This window comes from Rhinoraja longicauda, chromosome 8, assembly GCF_053455715.1.
Source record: "Rhinoraja longicauda isolate Sanriku21f chromosome 8, sRhiLon1.1, whole genome shotgun sequence".
NCBI classification, from domain to species: domain Eukaryota; kingdom Metazoa; phylum Chordata; class Chondrichthyes; order Rajiformes; family Arhynchobatidae; genus Rhinoraja; species Rhinoraja longicauda.
In genome coordinates, this window is record NC_135960.1 from 20,863,398 (window position 1) to 20,876,449 (window position 13,052).

Below are 13,052 nucleotides of genomic sequence, written 5' to 3' on the forward strand. Positions count from 1 at the left end.
GTTCGATCCTTACCTCAGGTGCGATCTGTGTGGAGATTGCAAGTTCTCCTTATGACCGAGTGAAGAAGAGTTCTGAACCAAAACATCCCTCCCTATCCATTTTTCTCCACAGATGCTGCCTGACCTGCTAAGTTATTCCAGCATTTTGTGTCTACCTTTGGTCTAAACCAGGATCTGCAGTTCTTTGTTTCTTTGTTGCTATTCCCTATGACAATGTTGGTTTCCTCCGAGTGCTCCTGTTTCCTCTATTCCAGGACATGGGGGTTCGTAGGTTAATTGGCCTCTGTAAAATTGCCGAGAGCATGTAAGGAGTGGATGCAAAAGTGCGAGAACATAGAACTAATGTGAATGGGTGATTGATGGTCAGTGGACCAAAGGGCCTGTTTCCATACAGTATCTTTCAAATCATTTCAATCCAAGAATAAGAAAAAATAGCAGGGGTAGGTAACATGTTCCCACAAGCCTGCTCTTACAGTCAATAACATCATGACTGATCTGAGCTTGATATCAACTCCACTTTCTTGTGCAGTCACCATGGCATTTAACTCCCCTTTGGTCCAAAAGCCTGTCTAATTCAGCCTTGAATCTTTTTTTTTTACAGAAACAAACCTAGTCTCTGTCATTCATAAGTATCTCAGATTCCAAAGTTTCATTATTTTCTAGGAGAATGAATTTCTCTTCATCTCCATCTTAAATGGGTGACCTTTAGTTTTCTAAAGCTAGTTTAAGCTTATCTCATGAGGGGAAATGCCTTTTGAGCATCTAAACAATGCATTATCCTGGGAAAAGAATTCCTCTGCTCATTATATCAAGAAGAATGGTAAATATATATTTGTATATAATTTGAAGATTTTGATAGGTCAGAAATCTTTCCTAATGAAGCCACAAGCAGACACTTTGATTATCACATAAAAAGAAAACTCTATGTTATTGAGGAATCCATATATAAGGAATTCCACTCTTTGTAACAAATATTTCTTAAAATACATTTAATGTTGCATAAAGACAAAGCTTCTATTTAGATTGCTGTCCACCTTGTATGATCGTGGTGGTACAGTTCTGGCATGATTTTACAGTGGCCTTAATGGGTTGTGAAGGGCTATGTTAGCTCTGAACACACCCATGATGAGGAGTGATATTCTTTGTACAAACTATGCTTTGTTCGGGATTTATATTTGAATAATCAAAATAAAATAAAATATAAGGGGTGCTGAACAGAATTAAACTCTGGTCAGCTAATCAAAAATAATGTCAGATTAGCTTTCCAACTTATTAGATAATATGATGGCAAGCAACAGTTAAATTACATTAGCAGGGTAATCGTAAGGTAATGCTGGCCTGAAATTTGCAATAATTGGCCACTGTAAAATGGCTAGAGATCATTTTATCCTTGATACTTTTTAATTGATAACAGTAGCATTCCCAATCCTATGATCAATTACATTGATCGAGACACTTTCATTTAAACCCTGTCCCTGTCGGACTATATCAGCGGGATTTAAACATTCCATATTAGGCAGGAATTTTGAGGGTCTTCTGGAATTGCTTTAGTCTATCTCACTGAATGCGATTGTTGATTTTTAAAAAAGGACCCAATTGCATAATAAGAAAAACAATGACTTGTCCTACTTGGCATCTAGATCTCAACCAACATGACTGAAATTAAAAGATTACTTTTCTTTTTCTGCAACTTTGCAATGGATAAATAGGTCATCACATCTGCTTACATAATAAGTGACTGTGGTTCAAACAAAAAATGGATGACTGTTAAAAAGAGTGGGAGCAGACTGAGGATATGATGCAAATGCAAGTTTGTTTTTTTCCAGGATATGTCAACCATTTTCTGGAAAGAGCATTTAAATGGTGGCAGTTTTTGCTCAAAGGAAAGTTGGTCTGTTTATATTGCGTCAGAAGAAAAATGTGACATTTAGGTTGTAAACATTTCAGGTCAACCAGAGCCAAAGGCATTTCAGTGAACTCAGTTTCAAATATCTTTGCTTCTTAAACAAAAAAAAACGTAATTTTCACATTCTACAGCAATTTATTTTTGAGGCTTGCCATGTTATGCTTGAAAAAGTGGTTGTGTAAAGAAATTACTTGAAATGAGTTGTTTAAAAAGCGAAAACAAGAAGTGAAAGAAATTAATAGCTATTTTGAGAAACTATTCATATGGTTTTCAATCTAATTTTATTGTTTTCTGTCTCTAATAGCATTTCCTACCTGCACTCCCCTAATACAGTTCACTTGTAATAATGGAAGATGCATAACTGTGAAATGGCGATGTGACTCAGGTAACAAGAAGGCATTACCAATGATTTTTCACTTGTTTCATTGAATGATAGATTGAAAAACAAAGATTTTCAATGCATCATATCTTTCTCTTAAAGAGTAGATTTATGTGTACATATTTTTGGCATGTAAGAACTGTTACTTAACATAATTCAACATACATAAAAATAAATCAAGAGTGATAGAGGAAATGTTGTACAATCACACATTTACATTTTATCCAAGGTTACATGAATTGTGAAATGGGTAACAGTACAATTTTGCCACAACTTGATCAGGTGATACATTATAAGAACAGATTCCCTGCAGTTGGCTGGCTTTCACTTGAAATTTGATGATGGTGTGTGGATTTAACATGATAGAAAATATTGCATTGAGTACATAAAGAGAAACCATTTCTTCTGATGGGAAAATCAATAGTGAGGGACATTAGTGCAAATTTAAAACAAAACCATTTTGGAGTGAATTCTGATCATTATGAATGAAAACTGATCATTCTGAAGAGAACTGATAATTCTCTCTTTTAGAAATTCACAAACCCCAATTCAACGCAAATTTTCAAAACTGAGATTTATAGATTTTATAGAGTTTGAGGTATCAAAGGATGTGGATTAAAGATGGATGGATTGTCTTGAGATTCATGTTGGTCCTAATGTAACATAAATGGAAGGAGAAGCAATTGATATTTTAAAAAAATCCCATTCTCTTTATTTTATCTTATCACGCCAAAGAAAAAAGTCCCAGCCCCATCCAACCTCTTACTACAACTCAAGCCTGCATGTCCTGGTAATATTTTGGCGATTCTTTCCTGCACTATTTCAAACTTAATGAGATTAATGACATTGCAAAATGCTCCCATTTGTTTGGCCTGCTACTTTCTGGCAAGTTTTTTTTATATCCATTCGGAACTGAAATTTGGTTAGGTTACTTTTCTTTCTGTGTCTTTGCTCCAGAACAGAATGTGTAACTATTGCAGCTTCTGCATTTCCTCCTTTAATGTTAGCCATTGCCTGTCCATAGTCACATTCTCAATGAAGTTATTGATCGATCATCGCCAAATCACTTCTCATACATTCATAGTTTCCTTTCTTTAAATTGGGGACCATAGTTCTGGTTTGAACTGCTTTACTTTCCATTTTAAATAAGTATTTTTCCTTTTTATGGTCACTCTTTCCAAAAATAACTCCATACAACAAGATTATTAATCATCCATTTCACCAGGGCTCTTCAATATAGTGGAATAACATTCTGAACATTGCACAGCCAAAGCTGCCGAACATCTGTTTGATCCTCCAGTTTAGTCCAAAATTGTCACTTCCCTTGGCATAACCAAGATTGTGCCTGGACTTCTTGCATGACCTTACATTGCCAGACTTGAATGCCCGAGATCTGGTCCTCAGTAGTTTGCAGACCTCCTTGTTCATTCAGGCTTCAAACACACTCCTCCACACATTTCCTTATGAAGTTGGTAACAATTGTATCCGATGAGATCCCACTGGCTCTCCAGTCTGCACTGGACCACATAGACAATAAGAACATGTACATTTATTGAGTAAGCTTGCGGGTCAATGCCATTGTCTCCTGATGTTTACATCATCAAACTCAGGGAACTGGGTCTTTGCTCATCCCTATACAATTGGATCCTTGCCTTCATCGTCAGCAGACCAAAATCATTACGAATTGAAAACAACAATTCTCCCTTGATGATCTTCAACCACAGGAGCATCTCAGGCCAGTGTGCTCGATCTCCGGTTCTCCCTATAGTCTCAAATTTGTTTTGGCCAGTCTATGTGTAGATCAAAGTTACCATTGTTATTGTTGTACATTTTAAAAATACATTTCTAATTTCCTGTGTCAAGCTGTCCCTTACATAGGAGCTATTTTTTTGGAGGCATCCGGACAGCTATCACCAATATCCCCTCTGGTATTTTTTACATCCATGCAGATTGATTCTATACTCTTCCCTTTGGATTTTTTCCTGGCAATGCCATCCCACCTACATTTTCCTTTTTGCCAAAAAGTGGATGATACTGAATAGCTACTTTGTTAGAAATGCTAAGGTTTGTCTTTTTGACAGCTTTAGACATCTTAACATTGTGTAGGAAGGAACTACAGATGCTGGTTTAAACCGAAGATAGACACAAAAGGCTGGAGTAACTCAGCGGGACAGGCAGCATCTCTGGAGAGAAGGAATGGGTGACGTTTCAGGTCGAGACCCTTCTTCAGACTCGAACCGAAACGTCACCCATTCCATCTCTCCAGAGATGCTGCCTATACCGCTGAGTTACTCCAGCTTTTTCTGCCTATCTTCGACATCTTAACATTGTTGTACTATACCCTATGTATCTTATTACCACTGCTTTCTTACCTGGATCCCATTGTTTGGGCGCCCTTGCTCTGCCTGGCTGATTTTCATTGTCCTTGTCTCTTTCAGTTTCCTTCACTGCTTTCCAGTTTTGTTTTCTCTTTCGTATTGTTGGTTTAGCATTGCAGCATTTAGGATTGTTGGTATTCACATCACTAATACCTTTGTAGCACTTTCATTATAAACCTCAGTTAGATCCACAGAACTATACTTCGCATCATGAAATTGTATTCCTATCAGCATTGAGCCAAACTTTCTTTCTCGTCAGACTTAAATAATCACCCGCTCTATCATCTCTGGCTGTTTTGGATTTCCCCCTTGCTTTTTCAAAAATCTACAGAAATGTGACTAATAAAAGGATTTAATTTATATTTTTTAATCTGATTGCAGCTGTGAATGGAATTTATCCTGCAGCTTTATTCTGCTAGCTGCTGCCTTTCTTGCTCTTGATCCAAAACAAATTGATCACTTAAAAATAAAATGATCAATACTGAAAGAAACTTGAATCGCTTAGATTTTACTTGGAGTTATTATCAATTCCCCAATGATTTATAATATTAAAGATGGTGGTGAAAAGCAGTCCGCAACGCTTTTGAACCTCATTTGAACATCAGCTAAGTTAATGGATCACGCTTTTAATGCCCAATGAAATGTTAAAAATTGAATCAATGACCTTGGATGGTAAAAAAGTACTGATAATAGTGTGCTTGGGACCTGGCATGGGAGGACCGCCGTGAGAGAGGGGGAAGAACAATGGAGAACCCAGTGTGGGGGGGCCGCCGTGAGGAAGGGGGAAGAACAATGGAGGACCCAGCATGGGGGGCCGCCATGAGGGGGATGGGGGGAGGGGAGAAAAAAGGGGAACCTGGCACGGATACAGTGTATACTTTGTAACTTTGCCAGCTCTCTTATGTGGCGAATATTTGCATACCCAGGATATTTGCATACCCTGGGTATGCAAGCAAAGAATTTCACTGTGACTTGTCACATGTGACAATTAAGTATTCTTTCATTCATTCATTGTTTGTTGATGCCAGGGAAGTACTGGAACAGGATCGGAGTATGTTGTGATATAATTTAAAATCAAATAGGTTACTGACACACCACTCATAATGTATGTTTAATTTGGACAAGCCTGGGATGGATACCTGTGAAACTGATAATATTTTTTGTTGAAAACTCTTTATAAAGTATGTGTTAAGTGAGTTTATCCTTTTGTATTTGTTGCAGACGATGACTGTGGGGATGGTAGTGACGAGGTGGGCTGCTCCCCTTCTTGTTCTGACATGCAGTTCAAATGTACCAATGGTCGTTGTATTCCTGAGCACTGGATCTGCGATGGAGATAATGACTGTGGTGACTTCAGTGATGAAACCAATGCTAACTGTACTGAACCAGGTCTGTGCTCTGAGTGGTGAGGTTTGTATATTTCAAAAGCTGCAATATCTAGGGAAAGACAGAAATATGCAAAAATATTCACTGCCATACATATGCAGTCATGTACTTCCTCTCTTAAGTGGCTGAACTACATTCATTTTAGATGCACTGGCAAGGAGAGGAGAAGAAAAGTGTTTTAAACAAGAGCAACACAAACAGAATTTTATAAAAACTTATGTAACTAGCTAGTCTGCAAGATATTTTGTGGAGCATCATAATATTTCTGCCAGATTTTCCTCCTTTAAACACGTTTCCGCTCAATCTCTGCAAATATATAATCCTGTAGCACCAATACAGGCTTTGTCATAAAAGATATTGTCACAATGAAATAGAGAATCATCTCCAGCATTTGATTAATTCCATAGACTGACAGGGGACTGGATCTCAGCCTAAAAAAATGCCCAGGGCATTAATAAAGAACACAGATGTAAACCTGCCTATTTAACTTCGAATTTAATTTCAAAATATCAAATAAGAGTAGAAATGAACATTGTAACACACGAGCTCCTAAGTGTACCAAATATATATATTTTCAATACATCATTAAACTGTCTATGGCGTTTGCACATTCTCTCCCTGACCTGCATGGGTTTTCTCCGGGTGCTCTGGTTTCCTCCCACACTCCAAAGATGTACAGGTTTGTGGGCTAATTGGCTTGGTTAAATTGTCCCCAGTGTGTGTTGGATAATGTTAGCGTGCGTGGATCGCTGTTCGGCGCGGACTTGGTGGGCCGAAAGGCCTGTTTCTGTGCTGCAACTCTAAACTAAACTAAATTTGATATATTCCTCTGGTTTGGGTTAAATGCTGGAAAATTCAAACGATTTGTTCCATGAAAAAATTGCATTTTATGACCTCTTTTGCCGTATCCAGTACAACCTCCATAATACTGCATATATATGTTGTCATCACAAATGTACATAATGCAACATCTCAAAATGTTAATAATTTCAACATTAATATGATGAACGCATGCCAATGCCAATGGTAAAATTCAGTGATTCAGCAAAATAAATAAGCCAAATATATGCCTTTAAATTTTCAATTGTAACCAATAAATGAACATATAAGTAACTTAGGAATGCTGAACTTGCAATTGAACTAACATTTTTCAGACACAAACTAATTTTCAATTCTCCCCATGTGTTAAAAATGAGGGAGATATTCTGTTCAAAAGCAACAAGAAATTTAGTTTAGTTCAGAGATACAGTGCGGAAACAGGCCCTTCGGCTCACCGAGTCCGTCCTGACTAGCAATCCCTGTAAATTACACCCTGTAAATTGACAATTTACAATTTTTACTGAAGCCAAATTAACCTACGAACCTGTATGTCTTTGGGAGGGAACCTGAGCACCCGGGGAAAACCCACGTGGTCACGGAGAGAATGTACAAACTCCACACAGACAGCACCCATATTCAGGATCGAACCCGGGTCTCTGGCACGGTAAGCCAGCAACTCAAATGCTGCTCCACCATGCTGCCCCCAGATTTCAGATTGGTCAGATTCTCAACAATAACATGACATTGTTCATGACCTAAGTAGATTGGTATTCCATATATAATATACTATATCTTTTAGTATCATGTGTACGGACATGGATGATTGCTTTATAATAATATCAGCTCTCAGCACACATTATCTCTTTTAATGTCACAATTTCCTTTTACTTTGGCAGTGACAAGTATAAAGCATTTTAAAAACTTTAATTAATTGTTCCTACTTTTATATAAATTGGGTTTGTTTCCTTCCAGCAGCATTAGAGCTCTGCCTTGGGAATTTAAAAACAGATTTTAAGTTTGATACCTTTGTAAAAGATTGACGTCCCAGATTAGTCATCCACTTTAAAAAACACTTGATTTTCTTTTCCTTTCAAATCAATGAAAATTAAAAACAGATGGTTTCTGTTACAGGCAATAGTAACATGGTCTATGGAATATTTTAGAATAGTACTTCATTTTCTTGATTCCATTGACTGGAAGACTAATAAAGGAGGTACGAAAGTGAAATTAATTTTAGGCAGGCTCATGCATGAGTGAAGATAGACACAAAAAGCTGGAGTAACTCAGCAGGATAGGCAGCATCCCTGGAGAGAAGGAATGGGTGATGATAAGGGGGGTTGAGGGGAAATGGAGTTGGGTGAGTGGGTGGAGGGGGTGAGGAGAGAGGGGGTTGAAGGGGGATGGAGTAGGTGAGTGGAGGGAGGGGAGGAGCGGGATAAGGTGGATTGAGGAGGGATGCAGTGGGCGGGGGAGCAGGGGGAGATAAGGGAGTTGAGTGGGGGTGGAGTGGGTGAGTGGGGGGAAGGAAGGGAAGGGGCGGAGTGGGGGAGGGGAGAGTGCTGAACCAATGCAGGAGAGGTTTGGGCCCAATGGGTCTACTTGATCTAGTCTCTTCTAAAATTTCAAAAACACATTCACCAAAGTCTAATTTCATTCTGATCTTTCAAATAATGTTAGACATATCAGGAGTAACATTTAGTTCAGTGCTCTGATATTTTTGGGGGGGTTCAACAGAACTCCTTGGGCTCCTAAATAACACACATGTTTATTTATTGCATGGGTCAACCCTTTAATGATGACATTAACTTGTATACATTGGATGCCCATGAGAAGTGTGCTGAATAGATGATCATGATCTCATAAATTATAGATTTTATTTATTTATGCCTTTTTGGAGCTCAACTCTACTTCTTAATCACAAACGGCCTTGACCAACACACCAATTTTAATTATAGGGTTTATTCATCAGATACAGATTAATTGATTTTCTTCTTTGTAACACGACCTGTATCTGGGACTTGCTCTGATTGTTTCAAGCTGTAGGACTTTTCAAGGAGCAAAGCAGCAGAAATTGAAGGCCCTCTTGATGAAATCAAAGTGTCACAGAGTTCTGTTGTTGCCAGATTGGATATATTAATAGACTTCTTTTCAAGTATCATGATGATTGGGAGAATATATCAGAGGATATACAAAGTGCAAGATTAGATGCCGAAAGAGGAAAAGCAGAAAGATAAATGCTTTCAGCCAAATGCCCTAATCAATTCTATCTGAACCTCATGAGGAACAACCTATGTAATTTCTGTTCTTGCATAAGGATATCATCATCAAAATTTGTCATCTGATATAACATCAACTGCACGTTTTATTTTTATTTGTTTATCTAATGTAGGTGTTACTGACATGGCTGTTATTATTGATGCGCTGAATTATTATGAAAATTGAGGGACTCAGAACTAAACTTAGACAGACACCACTGTTTGAGTTAAACGTCTACAAAAACAATTACCTCGCCTTATGTTGCCTGGATGTTGAGCTATTTTTATATCCTTTCCACAGTTCCAAATGATAATTGGGCTATTGTCTTCATCACAAAACTTTTGCACGGTCCTTTGTTAAATGCCTTTTAGAAATCTGTGCATACTACTTCTATCACATTCTCTTGTTCATGTTTCCCTCCTACCTATCCAAAAATACATGAATTAGATATAATTTTGCCCAAAGAATCTACAGTGAATCTTCTTGATTATTGAATACTTCCTCAATTCAAAGTTCAATTTGTCAAAGGATACTGCCTTTTTCATTGCTGCATTTCCACCAATTGCTTATGTTGTCTGCAAACTTACTAACCAACCTATAAGGTGCCACATGCAAGGCTGATAAACAAAATGAGAGCCCATGGCATTAGAGGGAAGATATTGACATGGATAGAAGGTTGGCTGAATGGCAGAAGCCAAAGAGTGGGAATAAAGGGTGCATTTTCTGGTTGTCTGCCAGTGTCTAGTGGTGTTCTGCAAGGCGATGTTGGATCTGCTACTCTTCACATTGTACATTGATGATTTGGATGATGGAATTGATGGCTTTGTGGCAGAGTTTGCAGATGATTCGAAGATAGGTGTAGGGGCAGATAGTGTCGAGGAAGCTCGGAGACTGCAGAAGGATTTGGACAAGTTGGGAGAGTAGGCAAAAAGATTACAGATGGAATACAGCGTTGCAAAATGTGCAGCATGCACTTTGATTGTAGGAATAAAGGCGCAGGCCATGGTGCAGGATTTCCAAAAAGCTAATTTGCAGGTTGTATTGGTAGTCAGGAAGGCAAATGCAATGTTAGGATTCATTTTGAGAGGACTAGAATATAAAAGCAGTGATGTAATGCTGAGGCTTTATAAGATACTGGTTAGACCATGTTTGGAGTATTGTGAGTAGTTTGGGGCCCTGTATTTGCGGAAGGATGTGCCTTCGGTGGATGTGCCATTGGTGGTTAATGTGAATGATCCTGGGGATGATTTAGCTAATGTATGAAAAGCATTTGACAGCTCTGGGCCTGTATGAATGAATGAATGAATGAATGAATGAATGAATGAATGAATAAGTTTATTGGCCAAGTATGTGCATATACAAGGAATGTGCCTTGGTGCTCCGCTCACAAATAACAACACAAACATACAGTTAACAATTAAGAATAAAGCATAACCACATCAAAACAATAAGGATACAACAGTATGGTCTAAACATGTGGGTGAAAATAAACCAGAGCAACTGTACATATAAGATTATTAAGGGGTTGGACACGTTAGAGGAAGGAAACATGTTCCCAATGTTGGGGGAGTCCAGAACCAGGGGCCACAGTTTAAGAATAAGGGGTAGGCCATTTAGAACAGAGATGAGGAAAAACTTTTTCAATCAGAGAGTTGTAAATCTGTGGAATTCTCTGCCTCAGAAGACAGTGGAGGCCAGTTCTCTGAATGCTTTCTAGAGAGAGCTAGATAGCGCTCTTAAGGATAGCGGAGTCAGGGGGTATGGGGAGAAGGCAGGAATGGGGTACTGATTGAGAATGATCAGCCATGATCACATTAAATGGTGGTGTTGGCTGGAAGGGCCGAATGGCCTACTCCTACACCTATTGTGTATTGTCTATTGTCTATTGTACACACTGGAATTTAGAAGGATGAGGGGGGGATCTCATTGAAACTTCCCGAATAGTGAAATACGTGGATTGAGTGGATGTGGAGAGAATGCTTCCACAAGTGGGAGAGTTTAAGACTAAAGGGCACAACCTCTGAATTAAAGGATATAGCTTTAGAAAGGTGATAAGCAGGGTGCTGAATCTATGAAATTCATTGCCACAAATGGCTGTGCAGGCCACGAGGTGTTTTGAAAGTGAAGATTAACAGGTTATTGATTAGTAATGTCAAAGGTTATGGAGAAGGCAGAAGAATTGGGTTAAGAGGGAAAGATAGATCAGCCATGATTGGATGGAGGTGCAGACTGGAATGGGCCAAATGACCTAATTCTGCACCCATGACTTGTGAACTATCTACCTATGATGCCATTTTCAGGAATTATGTACTTGTACTCCTGGAACCCACTGCACTATAACAACAACACCCCCCAGGTATCTACCATTCACTGTGTAGGTCCTCTTCTGGTTTGACTTTAAAAAATTGCAACATCTCTTCTGTGACTTGCATAATTTTCATCATTATTAACTGCTTTGCATACTGCTTTGAGATGTGTCATCGTGTTTTAAATGAAATGTTATTTCCTTTGTCATGCATGACCAATCCTTTCAAACAAAAGTCTGCCTTATTTATGCCTCACCTATCTTATTTCAAAATGTCCTCAATTGGTTCATTATTGCCAGCCACTGTTTCCAATCCACCACTGGTAGGCTCCTTTTTAAATCCCTAACATCAGAGCTTAACGTCAATGTATGCTTACTTTGATTAATGTGTGCTTTTCATCTGCATATTTAATATAAATTAATATAGATATGTTTAATTTAGATGAAAATATATTAATATTAATACTTAAATCCTTCATGAGGTGCCCTGGTAAGACCACATCTGGAGTATTGTGTACAGTTTTGGTCTCCTAATTTGAGGAAGGACATCCTTGTAATTGAGGCAGTGCAGCATAGGTTCACGAGATTGATCCCTGGGATGGCGAGACTGTCATATGAGGAAAGATTGAAAAGACTAGGGTTGTATTCACTGGAGTTTAGAAGGATGAGAGGGGATCTTATAGACATATAAAATTATAAAAGGACTGGACAAGCTAGATGCAGGAAAAATATTCCCAATGTTGGGAAGTCCAGAACCAGGGGCCACAGTCTTAGAATAAAGGGGAGGTCATTTAAAACTGGGGTGAGAAGGAACTTTTTCACCAAGAGAGTTGTGAATTTATGGAATTCTCTGCCACAGGGGGCAGTAGAGGCCAAATCACTGGGTAAATTTAAGAGAGAGTGAGATAGAGCTCTAGGGGTTAGTGGAATCAAGGGATACGGGGAGAAGAGCAGGCGCAGGTTGTTGATTGTGGATGATCAGTCATGGTCACAATGAATAGCGGTGCTGGCTCGAAGGGCCGAATGGCCTCCTCCTGCACCCATTTTCTGTGTTTCTATGAATGGCTACTTAATCAGTCTGCTTTAAAACAACAATCTTCTCTTCAATAGACCCTGAACAATAATCTTGCTCAAAACATGAGCAAGGCCTTGGAGCTAATTGTTGGTTTCAGGAAGGGAATGCTGAGATCCATGTGCCTGTCAACAAGATGGCAGTGGAGAAAATCCACAGCTTTAAGTTCCTGGCCATGCATATCGGCGAAGATTTTTCTTGGGGCCAACACATTGATGTAATCATAAATAAAGCTCATCAATGCTTTCGGGGGAGCAGCCGGAGGTTGTTGTGCATGTTGGCACGAACGATATAGGTAGGAAGAGGAAGGAGTTTCTGCAACACAAGTTTACGGAATTGAGTAGAAGACTGAAAAGCAGGACCTGCAGGGTAGTGATCTCAGGATTGCTTCCAGTACCTTGTGCTAGTGAAGATAAGAACAGGAAGGTAGGGAAAATGAATGTGTGGCTGAGGAGTTGATGCAGTGGTTTAGAGTTCTGGATCATTGGGACCTCTTCTGGGAGAAGATTGGCAAGAGGGTGGGATCTCTTACAGGATAGAGCCACGTGAGA

General features: G+C 38.9%; 1 protein-coding gene across 1 annotated transcript in view; it reads left to right on the plus strand.

Annotated features, from left to right (window-relative positions):
* LOC144595762 (low-density lipoprotein receptor-related protein 1-like) overlaps positions 1–13,052 on the plus strand; it is a 1,259,652-nt gene that overhangs the window by 766,035 nt on the left and 480,565 nt on the right. Inside the window, exons 19-20 of the mRNA XM_078403382.1 lie at positions 2,211–2,291; positions 5,885–6,052. Coding sequence (XP_078259508.1) covers positions 2,211–2,291; positions 5,885–6,052 — 249 coding nt within the window. The remainder of the gene's footprint in view (positions 1–2,210; positions 2,292–5,884; positions 6,053–13,052) is intronic.